We start from the raw sequence: 20,196 nt of genomic DNA, 5'->3' as shown, positions 1-20,196 counted from the left end.
AAGTTCACTGTGACACCATGGCATCCCATTCTTGTGAACACTATATCTTAGAAATGCCTTGAGGGAATTGCTTCAAATTTCGAAAAAAAAAAAAGAAGTTCAATGTTCATCGTTAAGTCCAACTCCTCTTTCCTACTTTTTCATTCCCAACCTCTGTTGGCCTTGCCCTGACCACACCCATCTTCGGACTGAGCCTTCATTGTGATTTCAACCCGACACCTGTTACGTTTTCCGAAAGCATTTTGCAAAGTTTGGACTCAAGCATGCTGACACAGACAACCAGATACATTAAAAACCTGCCAAAATACTCAAAACTGCTTCTGTGGTAGTTACCGCTACAAAAGATCTCCAGGAACACATTTGGCCATGATGAGACCCACGCACACTCACGGGGTGAAAATATTACCAGCCGACGCTGTCAATGTTTGTAAATATATATTTTTACAATAAAAATTACAGTTAAAATAACTAGAGACCTGCAACAGAAGGGGAGATAAAAGAATTAGGAAAAATGAAGTCTTGTCGGCAATACATTTCCTGCAAAAACAAAAACAAAAATTGCTGTTGCAAATTAGCTATTAGCTATTTAAATGTCATTTTAAGGAGAATGGGCTTCAGTATTTCTTTCTTTTGCCTGTCATCTGGTTGGTTTTCAACCCTTGACATCAATGTCTGCTCTCTCCACCTCTTCAAAGAATATTGAGCCCCAAGCTTCTCTCCAATGTTTAACATGATGATTATACAATAGCTGTTCAGGGAGGTATTTAGTGAATGGACCCAGCTGGATGTCAGTGAATCTGCACATTTTTGTAACAGTGTACTTAGATGGAAAATAGTTCACATATTTTCTTTTTTGTCTGTACTTGTGTGTGCATCCATCACCCACCTTCACAGACACACTATCCATAGTGCTAATGTAGGCAGAAGCACAATTATTCACGAAAGGGCCATAATTTGCTTGGTCAGGTCAATAGTTAACTATGTAGCACAATACTGATACAATGAACCTGCTTCTTCTTCTCTTTTTCAATTTTCTGGTGTCACACTCACTGTTCACCTGAGTTCAGTGGTCATTTGTTGTTTTAAAGGGGGAAATGTTCTCACAAGCTTTCTGCAACCTGGGCCTCAGGCACCTGTTTTTTCAATTATTACTTGGCGTTAAAGTTCCAGTGTGTAAGATGTAGAGGATCTACTGTCAGTATGATATATAATATTCATAATAAACATGCTTTTAGCACATAATCACATAAAATTGGTTGCAATCTGCAAAGTTGATGATAGTTGGTTAGTTAATGATGATACATGGCAGGTTTATTCCATCTATATCATTCCTAAATACAAAAAACAAACAGTGAAGTGACTGCACAGAATGTGGTGGGAATTAATTTTATAAATTATGTTAAAATTCTCTGGAAGTTCACACAAATGTTCAACATTACAGTATGAATCACTGTAAATTGACTAGACCATGTGGTTTAAGTGAATAATGTGGGAATGGTAAAAGAGCCAATAAAGAGCACATATTGTAGAGTATCAGGACTTAATAATCATACATTTAAGACTGACAACCAAAAAAAAGTAACCTGATTCAGCACCCTAAATCATGAGGAGAAATAATGTTTATATTTAAAAAGAAACATTCCTGATGGATAACCGAGCTCAAATTTACTGGGTGCAAACCTCCTGAGGGTATTACATGATCCTCCAGCACACAGCAAACAGCCAGCAGCTGGTTAAGCAGAGCATTTTATTAAAATAAGTGCATTAAACAAAGGACATTAAGTTTCCATAACATATAAGACAAAATTCATTTAGTTTTTAAAGTAACAACACGCAATATTCTGTTCCTAATTTTGGTCAATTTGAAACCGTAAATGAGAGGATTCATTAAGGGAGGTATGACAAGAAATTCTATTGCAACAAAGTTTTGAAGTGCTTGAGGGAAATCTTTTGAACTAAATCTCATATTCATTACATCAAACACTAAAGCCACAAGAAAAATGAGTAAAGAGGTTAAATGTGGCACACACGTTTGCATGAACTTTGCCCTGTTTTCTATTGAATTCACACATGTTTTAATGAGATACATGTAGGACCAAATGATAAAGAAGGCATGAAAGACATAAATGACTATTGTTATGTAAGCAACTATGCCATTAAGGGTAGTTTCAGCTGGGAAACAAGCAAGTTTAACAATTATCCAATTCACACAAAAAAGCCTGGCGATATATGGGCTGCATAACTTTAATCTCGATGTTAGAAAAATATTTGTGCCTATGATGCAAAAAGGTGTCATCCAAGAGTAACACACTAACTTGGTGAGTCTTTGCTTTGACATGACAGAGTGGTACTCCAGTGGTCGGCATATAGCAACATATCTGTCATATGCCATTACTGAAAGAATAAACAGATCACTGCAGGCAAATGAGTACATTACCTGAGCCTGAACAAGACATCCAGAATAAGAGATAACATGAACAGGAGAAAGCAGATCCCAGAGAAACTTGGGGTAGAAACCTGCTGTCCCGTAAAGTCCATTCATGCAAAAAGCACACAGTAGAATATACATTGGTTCATGCAGGTTTTTATCTGAGATTATAGTCACAATAAGAGTAATATTTACCAACAAAATCAAGCAGTAACACAGTAAAGTGACAAAGAACAGAGCACGTCGGTAGATCATTGTTTCATGTAAACCTGAAAGAAAAAATGTTGTTATAACCGAGACATTGTCAATCATGTTGGGAAAACCTTTGTATTATTCTATTTTTCCTTGTGTTGTAAAGCCTCATAGCCCCAGACTCTATCCCCTCATCTCACTCATTTTTGATCCTGTCTTATTACAGCAGCTCACACGCTGGGAATTAAATCAACCAATCAATGATCTCGAAGAACTTTCAACTTCACCAATCAGCTTGCAATCTGTGAGCACTTTACAAAAAAAAAATAAAAAAAATAATACCTGAAGGCAGTTGGGCAGGCGAAGTCTCCACCAACGTTGAGCTTTTTTTTTTTAGCTTGTTCCAAACTGGAGTTCTCCACAGATCTAAAACAGGACCAGAACCCAGCCAGTACCGAAACCTTTCAGAGATTGTTTTAGTGCTGTCCTCCTTAAGTCAACCAAAAGCCACACAGCTACACTTTTTCTGAATATTTCCACTCTCAAAAGAAATCTTCCACAGTTTTCTGTGAAATAAAACGCTGCTTACATCTGTATGAAAGGCCAAAACACATAACCAAAAGATCTATTTTAAGAAATACTCCTGTATGTGTGGACAGGGCCCTAAGTTGAACATATACTTGCTTTTGACCCGTTCTGGTACACATGAGGGCTGGCTGGCACACGTATTCTGCATCTGTTTGGAGCATCGGTTGTCTTTAGAAATTAACGCTATGCAAGTGCAAGATACAATGTGCACATGAACGGTAGGAGCAGTCTACTAGCTAACGTGTGCCATCTAGTGGTATCCACTGGTAACACGCATGGTACATAGGCATGTATGTGAACAAGTACGTTCACCACACAGCCAGTTGTCTAAGCCAACATATGGTTCAACAGCAAGTACAGTCATGCTCAAAAGTTTACATACACTTGTAAAGAACATGTATATCATTGCAGTCTTGAGTTAAAATGATTTCTGCTTAGACTTTCCCATTATAGTGTTTGTGGTTGAGTCTACTGGGTGTATCAAACAAGCCCTATTAAAATGGGCCCAGACAAGCCACAAGCTGTTATCAATCGTGATCATTCAGAGGAAGTTTAGAGGCCATACTATTGAACCAAACTTCGTGAATGTTTTTTGTGACAAAGCAGTATGTGCTCCACTCATTCAATCACACAATGTCTTAGTATATCCACTGACTTTTTATGTTCATGCTTCTTTGTTATTTGGAAACCTATGCCTAATCCAATAAAGTGATTGCCTTGCTAATGGTGAAACTAAGTAATATTACATAAGAAAATAATTGCAGACACGTTTTTAGTTTTCTGTAGTTTATTAGAAAGTACAGGCCTATAATTGATACATGCATGCTACAGTGACATCACATATAAGTCCAGCACAACAGCCACCATGTGATTAGGCAGAGCATATCTAAAGCGCATTAGTAATAGGACTAAGTTTCCGTAATATTCAAGACAAACATTATTTGGTTTTAAATATTATAACACCCATAATTTTGTTCCTAATTTTGGTCAATTTGAAACTGTAAATGAGAGGATTCATTAAGGGAGGTATGACTAGAAATTCTATTCCGACAAAGTTTTGAAGGGCTTGAGGTAAATCTTTTGAACCAAATCTAACATCACCTCCTCAATGAGAGGAAGAAATTTGTGCTGCGATCATGCAGGCAATAGTTAACTGTGCCGCTCAATACTGATACAATGAACCTGCTTCTTTTTTTTTACTTTCTGGTGTCACACTCACTGTTCATCTGGGTTAAGTTGTTTTAAAGGAGGAGATGCTCTCACAAGCTTTTTGCAACCTCGGCCTCAGGTTCCCTTGTTTTTCATTTATTCCTTGGTGATAAAGTTTCAGTGTGTAAGATTTAGAGGGATCCATTGTATGAAATATAATATTCATAATAATTATTTGTACATAATCACGTAAAATTACAATATGAATCACTGTACAATTGACTAGACCATGTGGGAAATGGGAATAATGTGGGAATTTTAAAAGAGCAAATAAAGAGCACATATTTTAGAGTATCAGGACTTAATAATCATACATTTGAGACTGCCACCAAATATAAAGTAACGTGATCCAGCACCTTAAATCGTGAGTAGAAATAATGTTTATTATTAAAATGAAATGTTCAACTTAAAAGACATTATGAGCACATCACCAAGCTCAAATTTGCTGTGTGTTCAAACCTCCTGAGGATAATACATGATCCTCCAGCACAGCAAACAGCCAGCAGCTGGTTAAGCAGAGCATTTTATTAAAATAAGTGCATTTAACATAGGACATTAAGTTTCCATAACTTATAAGACAAAATTCATTTAGTTTTTAAAGTAATGACACCCACAATTCTGTTCCTAATTTTGGTCAATTTGAAACCGTAAATGAGAGGATTCATTAAGGGAGGTATCACAAGAAATTCTATTGCAACAAAGTTTTGAAAGGCTTGAGGTAAATCTTTTGATCCAAATCGAATATTCAATACATCAAAAAGTATAGCCACAAGAAAAATGAGCAAGGAGGTTAAATGTGGCACACACGTTTGCATGAACTTTGCCCTGTTTTCTATTGAATTCACACATGTTTTAATGAGATAAATGTAGGACCAAACTATAAAGAAAGCATGAAAGACATAAATGACTATTGTTATGTAAGCAAATATGCTGTTAATGGTCGTTTCAGCTGGGAAACAAGCAAGTTTAACAATAATCCAATTCACACAAAGAAGCCTGGCGATATATGGGCTGCATAACTTTAATCTAGATGCTAGAAAAATATTTATGCCCATCATGCAAAAAGGTGTCATCCAAGAGTAGCACACTAACTTGATGAGTCTTTGCTTTGACATGACAGAGTGGTACTCCAGTGGTCGACATATAGCCACATATCTGTCATATGCCATGACTGAAAGAATAAACAGATCACTGCAGGCAAATGAGTACATCACTAGAGCCTGAACAAGGCATCCAGAATAAGAGATAACATGAACAGGAGAAAGCAGATCCCAGAGAAACTTGGGGTAGAAACCTGCTGTCCCATAAAGTCCATTCATGCAAAAAGCACACAGTAGAATATACATTGGTTCATGCAGGTTTTTATCTGAGATTATGGTCACAGTAAGAGTAATATTTACCAACAAAATCAAGCAGTAACACAGTAAAGTGACAAAGAACAGAGCACGTCGGTAGATCATTGTTTCATGTAAACCTGAAAGAAAAAATGTTGTTATAACCGAGACATTATCCATCATGTTGGGAAAACCTTTGTATTATTCTATTTTTCCTTGCGTTGTAAAGCCTCATAGCCCTAGACTCTTTCCCCTCATCTCATTCATTTTTTATCCTGTCTTATTACAGCAGCTCACACGCTGGGAATAAAATCAACCAATCAATGATCTCGAAGAGCTTTCAACTTCACCAATCAGCTTGCAATCTGTGAGCACTTTACAAAAAAAAAAAAAATAATAATACCTGAAGTCAGTTGGGCAGGCGAAGTCTCCACCAACGCTGAGCTTTTTTTTTTTAGCTTGTTCCAAACTGGAGTTCTCCACAGATCTAAAACAGGACCAGAACCCAGCCAGTACCGAAACCTTTCAGAGATTGTTTTAGTGCTGTCCTCCTTAAGTCAACCAAAAGCCACACAGCTACACTTTTTCTGAATATTTCCACTTTCAAAAGAAATCTTCCACAGTTTTCTGTGAAATAAAACGCTGCTTACATCTGTATGAAAGGCCAAAACACATAACCAAAAGCTCTATTTTAAGAAATACTCCCGTATGTGTGGACAGGGCCCTAAGTTGAACATATACTTGCTTTTGACCCGTTCTGGTACACATGAGGGCTGGCTGGCTCACGTATCCTGCTTCTGTTTGGAGCGTTGGTTGTCTTTAGAAATTAACGCTATGCAAGTGCAAGATACAATGTGTACATGAACGGTAGGAGCAGTCTACGCGCTAACGTGTGCCATCTAGTGGTATCCACTGGTAACACGCGTGGTACATAGGCATGTATGTGAACAAGTACGTTCACCACACAGCCCATTGTCTAAGCCAAAACATATGGTTCAACAGCAGGTACAGTCACGGTCAAAAGATTACATACACTTGTAAAGAACATGTATATCATTGCAGTCTTGAGCTAAAATGATTTCTGCTTAGACTTTCCCATTATAGTGTTTGTGGTTGAGTCTACTGGGTGTATCAAACAAGCCCTATTAAAATGGGCCCAGACAAGCCACAAGCTGTTATCAATCGTGATCATTCAGAGGAAGTTTAGAGGCCATACTATTGAACCAAACTTCGTGAATGTTTTTTGTGACAAAGCAGTATGTGTTCCACTCATTCAATCACACAATGTTTTAGTATATCCACTGACTTTTTATGTTTATGCTTCTTTATTATTTGGAAACCTGTGCCTAATCCAATGAAGTGATTGCCTTGTTGATGGTGAAACTAAGTAATATTACATAAGAAAATAATTGCAGATACGGTTATAGTTTACTGTAGTTTATTAGAAATGTACACGCCTATAATTGTTACATGCATGCTACAGTGACATCACATATAAGTCCAGCACAACAGCCACCATGTGATTAGGCAGAGCATATCTAAAGTGCATTAGTAATAGGACTAATTTTCCGTAATATTCTAGACAAGAATCATTTGGTGTTAAACATTATAACACCCACAATTCTGTTCCTAATTTTGGTCAATTTGAAACCGTAAATGAGAGGATTCATTAAGGGAGGTATGAGAAGAAATTCTATTGCAACAAAGTTTTGAAAGGCTTGAGGTAAATCTTTTGAACCAAATCTAACATCACCTCCTCAATGAGAGGAAGAAGTTTGTGCCGCGACCATGGCAGGCAATAGTTAACTATGCTGCTCAATACTGATACAATTAACCTGCTTTTTTAAAAAAAATTCTGTTGTAACACTCACTGTTCACCTGGGTTCAGTGGTTATTTGTTGTTTTAAAGGGAGAGATGTTCTCACAAGCTTTTTGCAACCTCGGCCTCAGGTTCCCTTGTTTTTCATTTATTCCTTGGTGATAAAGTTCCAGTGTGTAAGATTTAGAGGGATCCATTGTATGAAATATAATATTCTTAAAAATTATACTTTTAGTAAATAATCACATAAAATTAGTTGCAATCTGCAAAGTGGATGAAATACATTTCAGGTTTATTCCATCTATATCATTCCTAAATACAAAAAGACAAACAGTGAAGTGACTGCACAGAAAGTGATGGGAAGTAATATTATGAATTATGTTAAAATTCTCTGGAAGTGCACACAAATGTTCAACATTGCAGTATGAATCACTGTACAATTGACTAGACGATGTGGTATTTGTAAATAATGTGGGAATGGTAAGAGCCAATAAAGAGCACACATTTTTAGAGTATCAGGACTTAATAATCATACATTTAAGACTGCCACCAAATAAAAAGTAACCTAATTCAGCACCCTAAATCGTGAGGAGAAATAATGTTTATATTTAAAATGAAACATTCTTGACGGATCACCGAGCTCAAATTTGCTGGGTGCAAACCCCCTGAGGGTATTACATGATCCTCCAGCACACAGCAAACAGCCAGCAGCTGGTTAAGCGGAGCATTTTATTAAAAGAAGTGCATTAAGCAAAGGACATGAAGTTTCCCTAACATATAAGACAAAATTCATTTAGTTTTTAAAGTAATGACACCCAAAATTCTGTTCCTAATTTTGGCCAATTTGAAACCGTAAATGAGAGGATTCATTAAGGGAGGTATGAGAAGAAATTCTATTGCAACAAAGTTTTGAAAGGCTTGAGGTAAATCTTTTGAACCAAATCGAATATTCAATAAATCGAAAAGTATTGTCACAAGAAAAGTGAGTAAGGAGGTTAAATGTGGCACACATGTTTGCATGAACTTTGCCCTGTTTTCTATTGAATTCACACATGTTTTAATGAGATACATGTAGGAACAAACTATAAAGAAGCCATGAAAGACATAAATGACCATTGTTATGTAAGCAACTATGTTGTTAATAGTAGTTTTAGATGGGAAACAAGCAAGTTTAACAATATTCCAATTCACACAAAAAAACCTGGTGATATATGGGCTGCATAACTTTAATCTAGATGTTAGAAAAACATTTATACCCATCATGCAAAAAGGTGTTATCCAAGAGTAACACGCTAACTTGATGAGTCTTTGCTTTGACATGACAGAGTGGTACTCCAGTGGTCGACATATAGCCACATATCTGTCATATGCCATGACTGAAAGAATAGAGAGTTCACTGAGGGCAAATGAGTATATTACTTGAGCCTGGAAAAGGCATCCAGAATAAGAGATAACATGAACAGGAGAATTCAGATCCCAGAGAAACTTGGGGTAGAAACCTGTTGTCCCATAAAGTCCATTCATGCAAAAAGTACATAGTAAAATATACATTGGTTCATGCAGGTTTTTGTCCATGATGATGATCACAATAACAGAAGTATTTACCAGCAAAATTACACAGTAACACAGTAAAGTGAGAAAGAAGAGAGTAAATCTGTGGTTATTTGTTTCATTTAAACCTGAAAGAAAAAACATTCTTATTTGAGAAACATTATCCATCATGGTTAGAAAACTTGTTGTTCCTGTGAAGGGTAACTCCGTCCCTCACAGTGTCTGCTCTGTCTCCTCACTTTTTAATGTCTTGTCTGACTACATTGACACACACGCTTAGAAATCAAACCAGCCAATCAATCCTCTTATTTTCAGGATGATGTAATCTACTGTAAAAGCAGCATATGAAAATGACAATGTAGACCTTTATGGCACATGGAGAGCAGAAATTTTTAACTACCATTAAATGTACAATTTTCCTAACTTGGAAAATGATTTCTTTGGCACACTGGAGACTATATATGCTATAAAGGCTTTGACAATAAACTAGCTCCCAAATTAATCCTCTTTATTCAGTGTGTTCTACTGCAGGTGCAAAGCATGAAAAAAACAACATAAAACCTTTACATCTTGGAGTTGGTGAACAATTTCCACACTCGCTGTTATGTCCAAATACTGTATATCCCTTTCATTACCTGACAACTGATATTAAGCATACTGTTAGGATTGAAAAGTGTATTTATGCTAATCAGGCTGTTAAAATAATCTAGTTTCTACAGCTCCGGTTACACAAAGATATTTTCAACACATAACCAAAACACATCACCGTTGACAAAACAACAAAACAGTTGCAGCGTACCTTCAACATTCGTTCCGGACCATTGTTTTATTTTCGCAGTTCGTTGGGTTTAGGTAAGAAAGAACTACTTGGTTATTTTATCACTTTTCATGACTCCACGCCACTGATAGCCATGGCCGGAGGCATTGTTTCCCAGTTGTCCATCCATCTGTCTATCTTGTGAATGCAATAGCTCAAGACCCCCTGAGGGAATTTCTTCGAATTTGGAACAAATGTCCACTTGGACTCAAGTATGAACTGATTAGAATTTGGTGGTCAAAGGTCAAGTTCACTGTGACACCATGGCATCCCATTCTTGTGAACACTATATCTCAGAAATGCCTTGAGGGAATTGCTTCAAATTTCGAAAAAAAAGAAGTTCAATGTTCATCGTTAAGTCCAACTCGTCTTTCCTACTTTTTCCTTCCCAACCTCTGTTGGCCTTGCCCTGACCACACCCATCTTCGGACTGAGTCTTCATTGTGATTTCAACCCGACACCTGTTAGGTTTTCCGACAGCATTTTGCAAAGTTTGGACTCAAGCATGCTGACACAGACAACCAGATACATTAAAAACCTGCCAAAATACTCAAAACTGCTTCTGTGATAGTTACCACTACAAAAGATCTCCAGGAACACATTTGGCCATGTTGAGACCCACGCACACTGACGGGGTGAAAATATTACCAGCCGACGCTGTCAATGTTCTTAAATATATATTTTTACAATAAAAATTACAGTTAAAATAACTAGAGACCTGCAACAGAAGGGGAGATAAAATAATTAAGAAAAACGCAGTCTTGTCGGCAATACATTTCCTGCAAAAACAAAAAAAATATTTGCTGTTGCTAATTAGCTATTTAAATGTGATTTTAAAGAGAATGGGCTTCAGTATTTCTTTCTTTTGCCTGTCATTTGGTTGGTTTTCAACCCTTGACATCAATGTCTGCTCTCTCCACCTCTTCAAAGAATATTGAGCCCCAAGCTTCTCTCCAATGTTTGACATGATTATTGTACAATAGCTGTTCATGGAGGTATTTAGTGAATGGACCCAGCTGGATGTCAGTGAATCTGCACATTTTTGTAACAGTGTACTTAGATGGAAAATAGTTTACATATTTTCTTTTTTGTCTGTACTTATATGTGCATCCATCACCCACCTTCACAGACACACTATCCATAGTGCTAATGTAGGCAGAAGCACAATTATTCACAACCGGGCCATATTTGCTTGGTCAGTTCAATAGTTAACTATGTTGCACAACACTGATACAATCAACCTGCTTATTCTTCTCTTTTTCAATTTTCTGGTGTCACACTCACTGTTCACCTGAGTTCAGTGGTCATTTGTTGTTTTAAAGGGGGAAATGTTCTCACAAGCTTTTTGCAACCTGGGCCTCAGGCACCTGGTTTTTCAATTATCACTTGGCGTTAAAGTTCCAGTGTGTAAGATGTAGAGGATCTATTGTCAGTATGAAATATAATATTCATAATAAATATGCTTTTAGCGCATAATCACATAAAATTGATTGCAATCTGCAAAGTTGATGATAGTTAGTTAATGATGATACATGTCAGGTTTATTCCATCTATATCATTCCTAAATACAAAAAGACAAACAGTGAAGTGACTGCACAGAATGTGGTGGGAGTTAATATTATGAATTATGTTAAAATTCTCTGGAAGTTCACACGAGTGTTCAACATTACAGTATGAATCGCTGTACAATTGACTAGACCATGTGGTATTTGTGAATAATGTAGGGCTGGTAAAAGAGCCAATAAAGAGCACATATTTTAGAGTATCAGGACTTAATAATCATACATTTAAGACTGCCACCAAATAAAAAGTAACCTGATTCAGCACCCTAAATCGTGAGGAGAAATAATGTTTATATTTAAAATGAAACATTCTTAACAGATCACCGAGCTCAAATTTGCTGAATGCAAACCTCCTGAGGGTATTACATGATCCTCTAGAAAACAGTAAACAGCCAGCAGCTGGTTAAGCAGTGCATTTTATTAAAATAAGTGTATTAAACAAAGGACATTAAGTTTCCATAACATATAAGACAAAATTCATCTAGTTTTTAAAGTAACAACACCCAGAATTTTGTTCCTAATTTTGGTCAATTTGAAACCGTAAATGAGAGGATTCATTAAGGGAGGTATGACAAGAAATTCTATAGCAACAAAGTTTTGAAGGGCTTGAGGTAAATCTTTTGAACTAAATCTCATATTCAATACATCGAAAAGTATTGTCACAAGAAAAGTGAGTAAGGAGGTTAAATGTGGCACACACGTTTGCATGAACTTTGCCCTGTTTTCTATTGAATTCACACATGTTTTAATGAGATACATGTAGGACCAAACTATAAAGAAGCCATGAAAGACATAAATGACTATTGTTATGTAAGCAACTATGCTATTAATAGTAGTTTCAGCTGGGAAACAAGCCAGTTTAACAATAATCCAATTCACACAAAAAAGCCTGGCGATATATGGGCTGCATAACTTTAATCTAGATGTTAGAAAAACATTTATACCCATCATGCAAAAAGGTGTTAGCCAAGAGAAACACACTAACTTGATGAGTCTTTGCTTTGATATGACAGAGTGGTACTCCAGTGGTCGACATATAGCCACATATCTGTCATATGCCATGACTGCTAGAATAGACAGATCAGCGCAGGCAAATGAGTACATTACCTGAGCCTGACCAAGGCATCCAGAATAAGAGATAACATGAACAGGAGAAAGCAGATCCCAGAGAAACTTGGGGTAGAAACCTGCTGTCCCATAAAGTCCATTCATGCAAAAAGTACATAGTAAAATATACATTGGTTCATGCAGGTTTTTATCCATGATGATGGTCCCAATAACAGAAATATTTACCAGCAAAGTCACACAGTAACACAGTAAAGTGAGAAAGAAGAGAGTATATCTGTGGTTATTTGTTTCATTTAAACCTGAAAGAAAAAACATTCTTATTTGAGAAACATTATCCATCATGGTTAGAAAACTTGTTGTTCATGTGAAGGGTAACTCTGTCCCTAACAGTGTCTGCTCTCTGTCTTCACCTTTTAATATTTTGTCTGACTATGTTGACACACATGCTTTGAAATCAAACCAGCCAATCAATCATCTTATTTTCAGGATGATGCAATCTACTGAAAAGGCAGCATATGAAAATAACAATATAGAACGTTATGGCACTTGGAGAGCAGACATTTTTAACTACCATTAAATGTACAGTTTTCCTAACTTGGAAAATGATTTCTTTGGCACACTGGAGACTAAATATGCTATAAAGGCTTTTCAAATTTGGAACAAATGTCCACTTGGACTCAAGTATGAACTGATTAGAATTTGGTGGTCAAAGGTCAAGTTCACTGTGACACCATGTTATCCCATTCTTGTGAACACTATATCTCAGAAATGCCTTGAGGGAATTGCTTCAAATTTCGAAAAAAAGGAAGTTCAATGTTCATCGTTAAGTCCAACTCCTCTTTCCTACTTTTTCCTTCCCAACCTCTGTTGGCCTTGCCCTGCCCACACCCATCTTTGGACTGAGCCTTCATTGTGATTTCAACCGAACACCTGTCATGTTCTCCGACAGCATTTTGCAAAGTTTGGACTAAAGCATGCTGACACAGACAACCAGATACATTAAAAAACCTGCCAAAATACTCAAAACTGCTTCTGTGGTAGTTACCACTACAAAAGATCTCCGGGAACACATTTGGCCATGATGAGGCCCACGCACACTGACGGGGTGAAAATATTACCAGCAGACGCTGTCAATGTTCGTAAATATATATTTTTACAATAAAAATTACAGTTAAAATAACTAGAGACCTGCAACAGAAGGGGAGATAAAAGAATTAGGAAAAACGCAGTCTTGTCGGCAATACATTTCCTGCAAAAACAAAAAAAATATTTGCTGTTGCAAATTAACTGTATTTAAATGTCATTTTAAGGAGAATGGACAATGTCTGCTCTCTCCACCTCTTCAAAGAATATTGAGCCCCAAGCTTCTCTCCAATGTTTAACATGATGATTATACAATAGCTGTTCGGGAAGGTATTTAGTGAATGTACCCAGCTGGATGTCAGTGAATCTGTACATTTTTGTAACAGTGTACTTAGATGGAAAATAGTTCACATATTTTCTTTTTTGTCTGTACTTATGTGTGCATCCATCACCCACCTTCACACACACAGTTTCCATAGTGCTAATGTAGGCAGAAGCACAATTATTCACAACCGGGCCATATTTGCTTGGTCAGTTCAATAGTTAACTATGTTGCACAACACTGATACAATCAACCTGCTTATTCTTCTCTTTTTCAATTTTCTGGTGTCACACTCACTGTTCACCTGAGTTCAGTGGTCATTTGTTGTTTTAAAGGGGGAAATGTTCTCACAAGCTTTCTGCAACCTGGGCCTCAGGCACCTGGCTTTTCAATTATTACTTGGCGTTAAAGTTCCAGTGTGTAAGATGTAGAGGATCTATTGTCAGCATGAAATATAATATTCATAATAAATATGCTTTTAGTGCATAATTACATACAACTGGTTGCAATCTACAAAGTGGATGATAGTTAGTTAATGATGATACATGTCATTTTTATTCCATCTATATCATTCCTAAATACAAAAAGACAAACAGTGAAGTGACTGCACAGAATGTGGTGGGAGTTAATATTATGAATTATGTTAAAATTCTCTGGAAGTTCACACAAGTGTTCAACATTACAGTATGAATCGCTGTACAATTGACTAGACCATGTTGTATTTGTGAATAATGTAGGGCTGGTAAAAGAGCCAATAAAGAGCACATATTTTAGAGTATCAGGACTTAATAATCATACATTTAAGACTGCCACCAAATAAAAAGTAACCTGATTCAGCACCCTAAATCATGAGGAGAAATAATGTTTATATTTAAAAAGAAACACTCCTGATGGATAACCGAGCTCAAATTTACTGGGTGCAAACCTCCTGAGGGTATTACATGATCCTCTAGAACACAGTAAACAGCCAGCAGCTGGTTAAGCAGTGAATTTTATTAAAATAAGTGTATTAAACAAAGGACATTAAGTTTCCATAACATATAAGTCAAAATTCATCTAGTTTTTAAAGTAACAACACCCAGAATTCTGTTCCTAATTTTGGTCAATTTGAAACCGTAAATGAGAGGATTCATTAAGGGAGGTATGACAAGAAATTCTATTGCAACAAAGTTTTGAAGGGCTTGAGGTAAATCTTTTGAACCAAATCGAATATTCAATACATCGAAAAGTATTGTCACAAGAAAAGTGAGTAAGGAGGTTAAATGTGGAACACACGTTTGCATGAACTTTGCCCTGTTTTCTATTGAATTCACACATGTTTTAATGAGATACATGTAGGAACAAACTATAAAGGAACCATGAAAGACATAAATGACTATCGTTATGTAAGCAACTATGCTATTAATAGTAGTTTCAGCTGGGAAACAAGCAAGTTTAACAATAATCCAATTCACACAAAAAAGCCTGGTGATATATGGGCTGCATAAGATTAATCTAGATGTTAGAAAAACATTTATACCCATCACGCAAAAAGGTGTTATCCAAGAGTAACACGCCAACTTGACGAGTCTTTGCTTTGACATGACAGAGTGGTACTCCAGTGGTCGACATATTGCCACATATCTGTCATATGCCATGACTGAAAGAATAGAGAGTTCACTGAGGGCAAATGAGTATATTACTTGAGCCTGGAAAAGGCATCCAGAATAAGAGATAACATGAACAGGAGAAAGCAGATCCCAGAGAAGCTTGGGGTAGAAACCTGTTGTCCCATAAAGTCCATTCATGCAAAAAGTACATAATAAAATATACATTGGTTCATGCAGGTTTTTGTCCATGATGATGGTCACAATAACAGAAATATTTACCAGCAAAATCATACAGTAACACAGTAATGTGAGAAAGAAGAGAGTAAATCTGTGGTAATTTGTCACATTTAAACCTGAAAGAAAAATCATTCTTATTTGAGAAACATTATCCATCATGGTTAGAAAACTTGTTGTTCCTGTGAAGGGTAACTCTATCCCTAACAGTGTCTGCTCTCTCTCCTCACTTTTTAATACCTTGTCTGACTACATCGACACACGAGCTGGGAATTCAAACCAGCCAATCAATTAATCCTCTTTATTCAGTGTGTTGATATCTACTGCAGGTGCAGAGCATGAAATATACAATATAAAACGTTTACATCTTGGAGATGGTGAACAATTTCCTCACTCGCTGTTAAATCCAAAGACTGTATATCCCTTTCATTACCTGAACACCAATATTAAGCATACTATTAGGCTTGAAAGTGTATTTATGCTAATCAGCTATTAAAATAACATAGCTTCTACAGCTCTGGTTACACAGATATTTTCAACACATAACCAAAACAACATGTATTACCATTCACAAAACAACAAAACAGTTGCAGCGTACCGTCAATGTTTGTACTGGACTTTTGTTGTATGTTCGCAGTTCGTTGAGTTTAGGTAAGAGAGAACTACTTGGTTATTTTATCAGTTTTCATGACTCCATGCCATAGCCATGGCCGGAGGCATTATGTTTTCCAGTTGTCCATCTATCTGTCTATCTTGCGAATGCAATATCTTAAATTTGGAACAAATGTCCACTTGCACTCAAGTATGAACTAATTAGAATTTGGTGGTCAAAGGTCACGTTTACTATGACCTTGACACAGTCTGTCATAATTCTCTGGTGGATTTTAGTGTTTTGGTGTTTTGCTTTCTGTTGTGCTTGCAGAGGTGCACTGAGAGGCTGTGCAGAGTTTACCCTTCACTGGAGCTGCTGACCCACACGCACCTGCAGCAGGTTGGCAATCAGCGCCTGCTGATAAGCTCTGGTGTTCACGCTACCTGCTGCCAGATGATTTCGTCAGTCAGACGTGGTGCATGGCTCCAGCTATATTGCCTTCTAGTACTACTAGTTGTGTTTTCGTGCTTTCTCTCAGAGATACATATTTCTTTGTTCTACCTTCAGTGTTCACCAGCATTCCCAGCTACCAGTGGCTCCGCTTCCAGCAAACCAACTCTCTGCGCCACCTGCGCCTCTATTCGCCACGCTATCCACCAGTCATGCCCAGATTTTCACAAAACTGGACTTTCGGAATGCCTACCACCTTCTCCGCATCCGGGAGGGAGACGAGTGGAAGATGGCCCCCCTCACCCAACTGACTTCCACCACTTCACCTTTTACCTGGTCTGCCAGAGACGACGCAGCCTTCCAAAAGCTGAAGGGATTATTTACTCACGCCCCCGTTCTTCAGCATCCGACCACCAGTTTGTGGTGAAGGTGGACGCCTTGGATTCTGGCATGGGGACCATATTCTCACAGTGTGATGCTACCACACGCAAGCTTCATCCCTGTGCCTTTTTTCCTGACGTCTCTCCCCTGCAGAGAGGAATTATGACGTAGGAAATACAGAGGTTTTGGCAGTGGTCATGGCTCTCCAGGAGTGTCACCACTGGCTGGAGGATACCCTGGAGCCCTTCCTCATTTGGACAGACCACAAAAACCTCTCTTACCTGCGCTCTGCCAGAAGACTCAATTTCCGCCAGGCTCAATGGTCCCTATTCCTTAGCCGCTTTAACTACACCTACTCTTATCGTCCTGGCTCCAGAAATAGTAAGCCAGATGCCCTCTCTCACCTCTTCTCCTCTGACCTGACGCACCTCCTGCAGACCCGAGCCCATCATGCCCTTTCCCCAGATCATTGGAGCCGCTACCTGGGAAATTGAGACCATTGTGCGGGAGGCCCAACGCAGTCACCTTGACCCTGGTACAGGTCCACCTAATCCCCTATTCGTGCCGGAGGAGATCCGGTCCCAGGTGTTACAGTGCGGCCATTCATCCAGGTTCACCTGCCAACCCGGAGCCCAGCGGACGCTGCAGTTTCTTCGCCAGCACTTCTTGTGGCCTGGCCAATCTAAGGACATGGGTGAGTTTGTGGCGGCCTGTGTTGTGTGTGCCCAGAGCAAGGCATCCCTTCATCCTCTCGCTGGTCTCTTCAGGCCTCTGCCTGTTCCCAGTCGTCCCTGGTCTCATATTGCTGTGGATTTTGTCACTGGTCTTCTGCTCTCTGATGGACACACCGTTATTCTCACCATTGTGGACCGCTTCTCCAAGATGGTTCACTACGTCCCCCTGGTCAAGCTCCCATCCGTCTCTGAAACCGCCGACCTACTCATCCTACATGTTTTCCGGCTCCATGGCCTCCCCGCTGACATCGTTTCGGATCGCGGCCCCCAGTTCACATCTCAGGTCAGGCAGGCCTTTTGTAAGGCGCTTGGTGCCACCTCCAGTCTCACGTCAGGTTATCATCTGCAGTCAAATGGACAGACTTAGAAAGCAACCAGGACCTGGAGACTGCCCTTTGCTGTGTCACAGCCTGTAATCCCACTTCCAGGTCCTCCTTCCTCCGTTGGGTCAAGTATTAGAATAATTCACTGACCAGCTCAGCCACAGGAATAACCCTGTTCATGGCTGCCTACAGCTATCAGCCACTTCTTCTCTTCGGACCGGAAGGGCGAGGTTGCTGTCCCCATCGTCCACGCTCATGTTGCCTGTTGTAAGGAGGTTTGGAGGTCTGCTTGTGATGCCATTACCCATTCCACCTAGTATAGTCAGTGTTTGGCGGACCTTCACCGTATCCTCGCTCCCCATTACCAACCGGGACAAAAGGTATAGCTTCCCTCCTGTGATCTCCCTCTTCAGGTGGAATCCCGCAAGCTGGTGCCACGCTTCATTGGTCCATTTGAAGTGGATAAAATAATCAACCCCACTGCCATCCGCCTCAAGCTGCCTGCATCCCTACCTGTGCACCCCACTTTTCATTTCTGTTTCCTCCAGTGTTCACCAGCATTCCCAGCTAACAGTGGCTCTGCAGCCAACAGCCAACAGTCCTGCACTCACCTGAGCCTCTACTCGCCACACTATCCACCAGCACCACCCTGAGCAATGTCTCCTCCTCCTTCCAACTCCTGGACAGAGACTCCAGCCTGAGTGTCTCCGCACCTTCACCTGCAGTTACCTTGTGAAGTCAAATAAATTACCTTGTACTCTACTTCCTGCCTCATTGTCTGCTTTTGGGTCCAACTATATACAATGTGGTGTAACAGACCTAATGGCATCCCATTCTTGTGAACACCATATCTCAGAAATGCCTTGAGGGAATTGCTTCAAATTTGGAAAAATAATCTGCATCGTTAAGTCACACACTCACGGGGTGAAAATATTACCAGCGGACACTGTCAATGTTCATGAATATATACATTTTACAGTAAAAATTACAGCTGAAATAACCAGACAACTGCAACAGATGGGGGGAGATATTAGGAAAAATGCAATTTTATCTGCAATACATTTCCTGCAAAAAACAAAAAAAACATTTGCTGTTGCAAATGTATTTAAATGTCATTTTAAGGAGAATGGGCTCCAGCATTTCTTTCTTTTGCCTCTCATCTGGCTATAATTTGCTTGGTCAGTTCAATAGTTAACTATGCTGCTCAATACTGATACAATTAACCTGCTTCTCTTTTTCTTTCTTTTTCTGGTGTCACACTCACTGTTCACCTGTGTTCAGTGGTCATTTGTTGTTTTAAAGGGGGAAATGTTCTCACAAGCTTTTTGCAACTTGGCCTAAGGGACCTGGTTTTTCATTTATTCCTTGGTGTTAAAGTTCCAGTGTGTAAGATTTAGAGATCTATTGTCAGAATGAATATAATATTCATAATAATTATAATTTTAGTGCATAATCACATACAATTGGTTGCAAAGTGGATGAAATACATTTCAGGTTTATTATATCTACATCATTCCTAAATACAAAAAGACAAACAGTGAAGTGAATGCACGGAATGTGATGGGAATTAATATTATAAATTATGTTAAAATTCTCTGGAAGTGCACACAAATGTTCAACATTGCGGTATGAATCGCTGTACAATTGACTAGACCATGTGGGAAATGTGAATAATGTGGGAATGGTAAAAGAGCCAATAAAGAGCACATATTTTAGAGTATCAGGACTTAATAATCATACATTTAAGACTGCCACCAAATAAAAAGTAATGTGATTCAGCACCCTAAATCGTGAGGAGAAATAATGTTTATATTTAACGCATCATCTAGCTCAAATTTGCTGGGTGCAAACCTCCTGAGGGTACTACATGATCCTCCAGCACACAGCAAACAGCCAGCAGCTGGTTAAGCAGAGCATTTT

At 38.5% G+C, this 20,196-nt stretch overlaps 5 protein-coding genes across 5 annotated transcripts; all 5 read right to left on the bottom strand.

Annotated features, from left to right (window-relative positions):
• Window positions 1-1,807: 1,807 nt before the first annotated feature.
• On the bottom strand, window positions 1,808-2,740 carry LOC141002899 (olfactory receptor 4B13-like). Its single transcript, XM_073474318.1, has one exon. It carries the CDS (start codon window positions 2,738-2,740, stop codon window positions 1,808-1,810), a length of 933 nt encoding a protein of 310 aa, XP_073330419.1.
• A 2,261-nt stretch (window positions 2,741-5,001) lies between these two features.
• Window positions 5,002-5,934, bottom strand: LOC141002849 (olfactory receptor 11H6-like). Its single transcript, XM_073474256.1, has one exon. It carries the CDS (start codon window positions 5,932-5,934, stop codon window positions 5,002-5,004), a length of 933 nt encoding a protein of 310 aa, XP_073330357.1.
• A 2,425-nt stretch (window positions 5,935-8,359) lies between these two features.
• Window positions 8,360-9,292, bottom strand: LOC141001874 (olfactory receptor 4B13-like). The gene has a single exon (XM_073473021.1). The coding sequence runs from the start codon at window positions 9,290-9,292 to the stop codon at window positions 8,360-8,362; it is 933 nt and encodes a 310-aa protein (XP_073329122.1).
• A 2,685-nt stretch (window positions 9,293-11,977) lies between these two features.
• On the bottom strand, window positions 11,978-12,910 carry LOC141002830 (olfactory receptor 4B13-like). Its single transcript, XM_073474232.1, has one exon. The coding sequence runs from the start codon at window positions 12,908-12,910 to the stop codon at window positions 11,978-11,980; it is 933 nt and encodes a 310-aa protein (XP_073330333.1).
• Window positions 12,911-15,025: 2,115 nt separating this feature from the next.
• On the bottom strand, window positions 15,026-15,958 carry LOC141002936 (olfactory receptor 51B5-like). Its single transcript, XM_073474366.1, has one exon. It carries the CDS (start codon window positions 15,956-15,958, stop codon window positions 15,026-15,028), a length of 933 nt encoding a protein of 310 aa, XP_073330467.1.
• Between the last annotated feature and the right edge of the window lie 4,238 nt (window positions 15,959-20,196).

Source organism: Pagrus major, chromosome 9 (genome assembly GCF_040436345.1).
Source record: "Pagrus major chromosome 9, Pma_NU_1.0".
Lineage (NCBI taxonomy): Eukaryota > Metazoa > Chordata > Actinopteri > Spariformes > Sparidae > Pagrus > Pagrus major.
The sequence above is the reverse complement of the archived record's forward strand: the minus strand, read 5'-3'. Positions and strand labels throughout refer to the sequence as shown.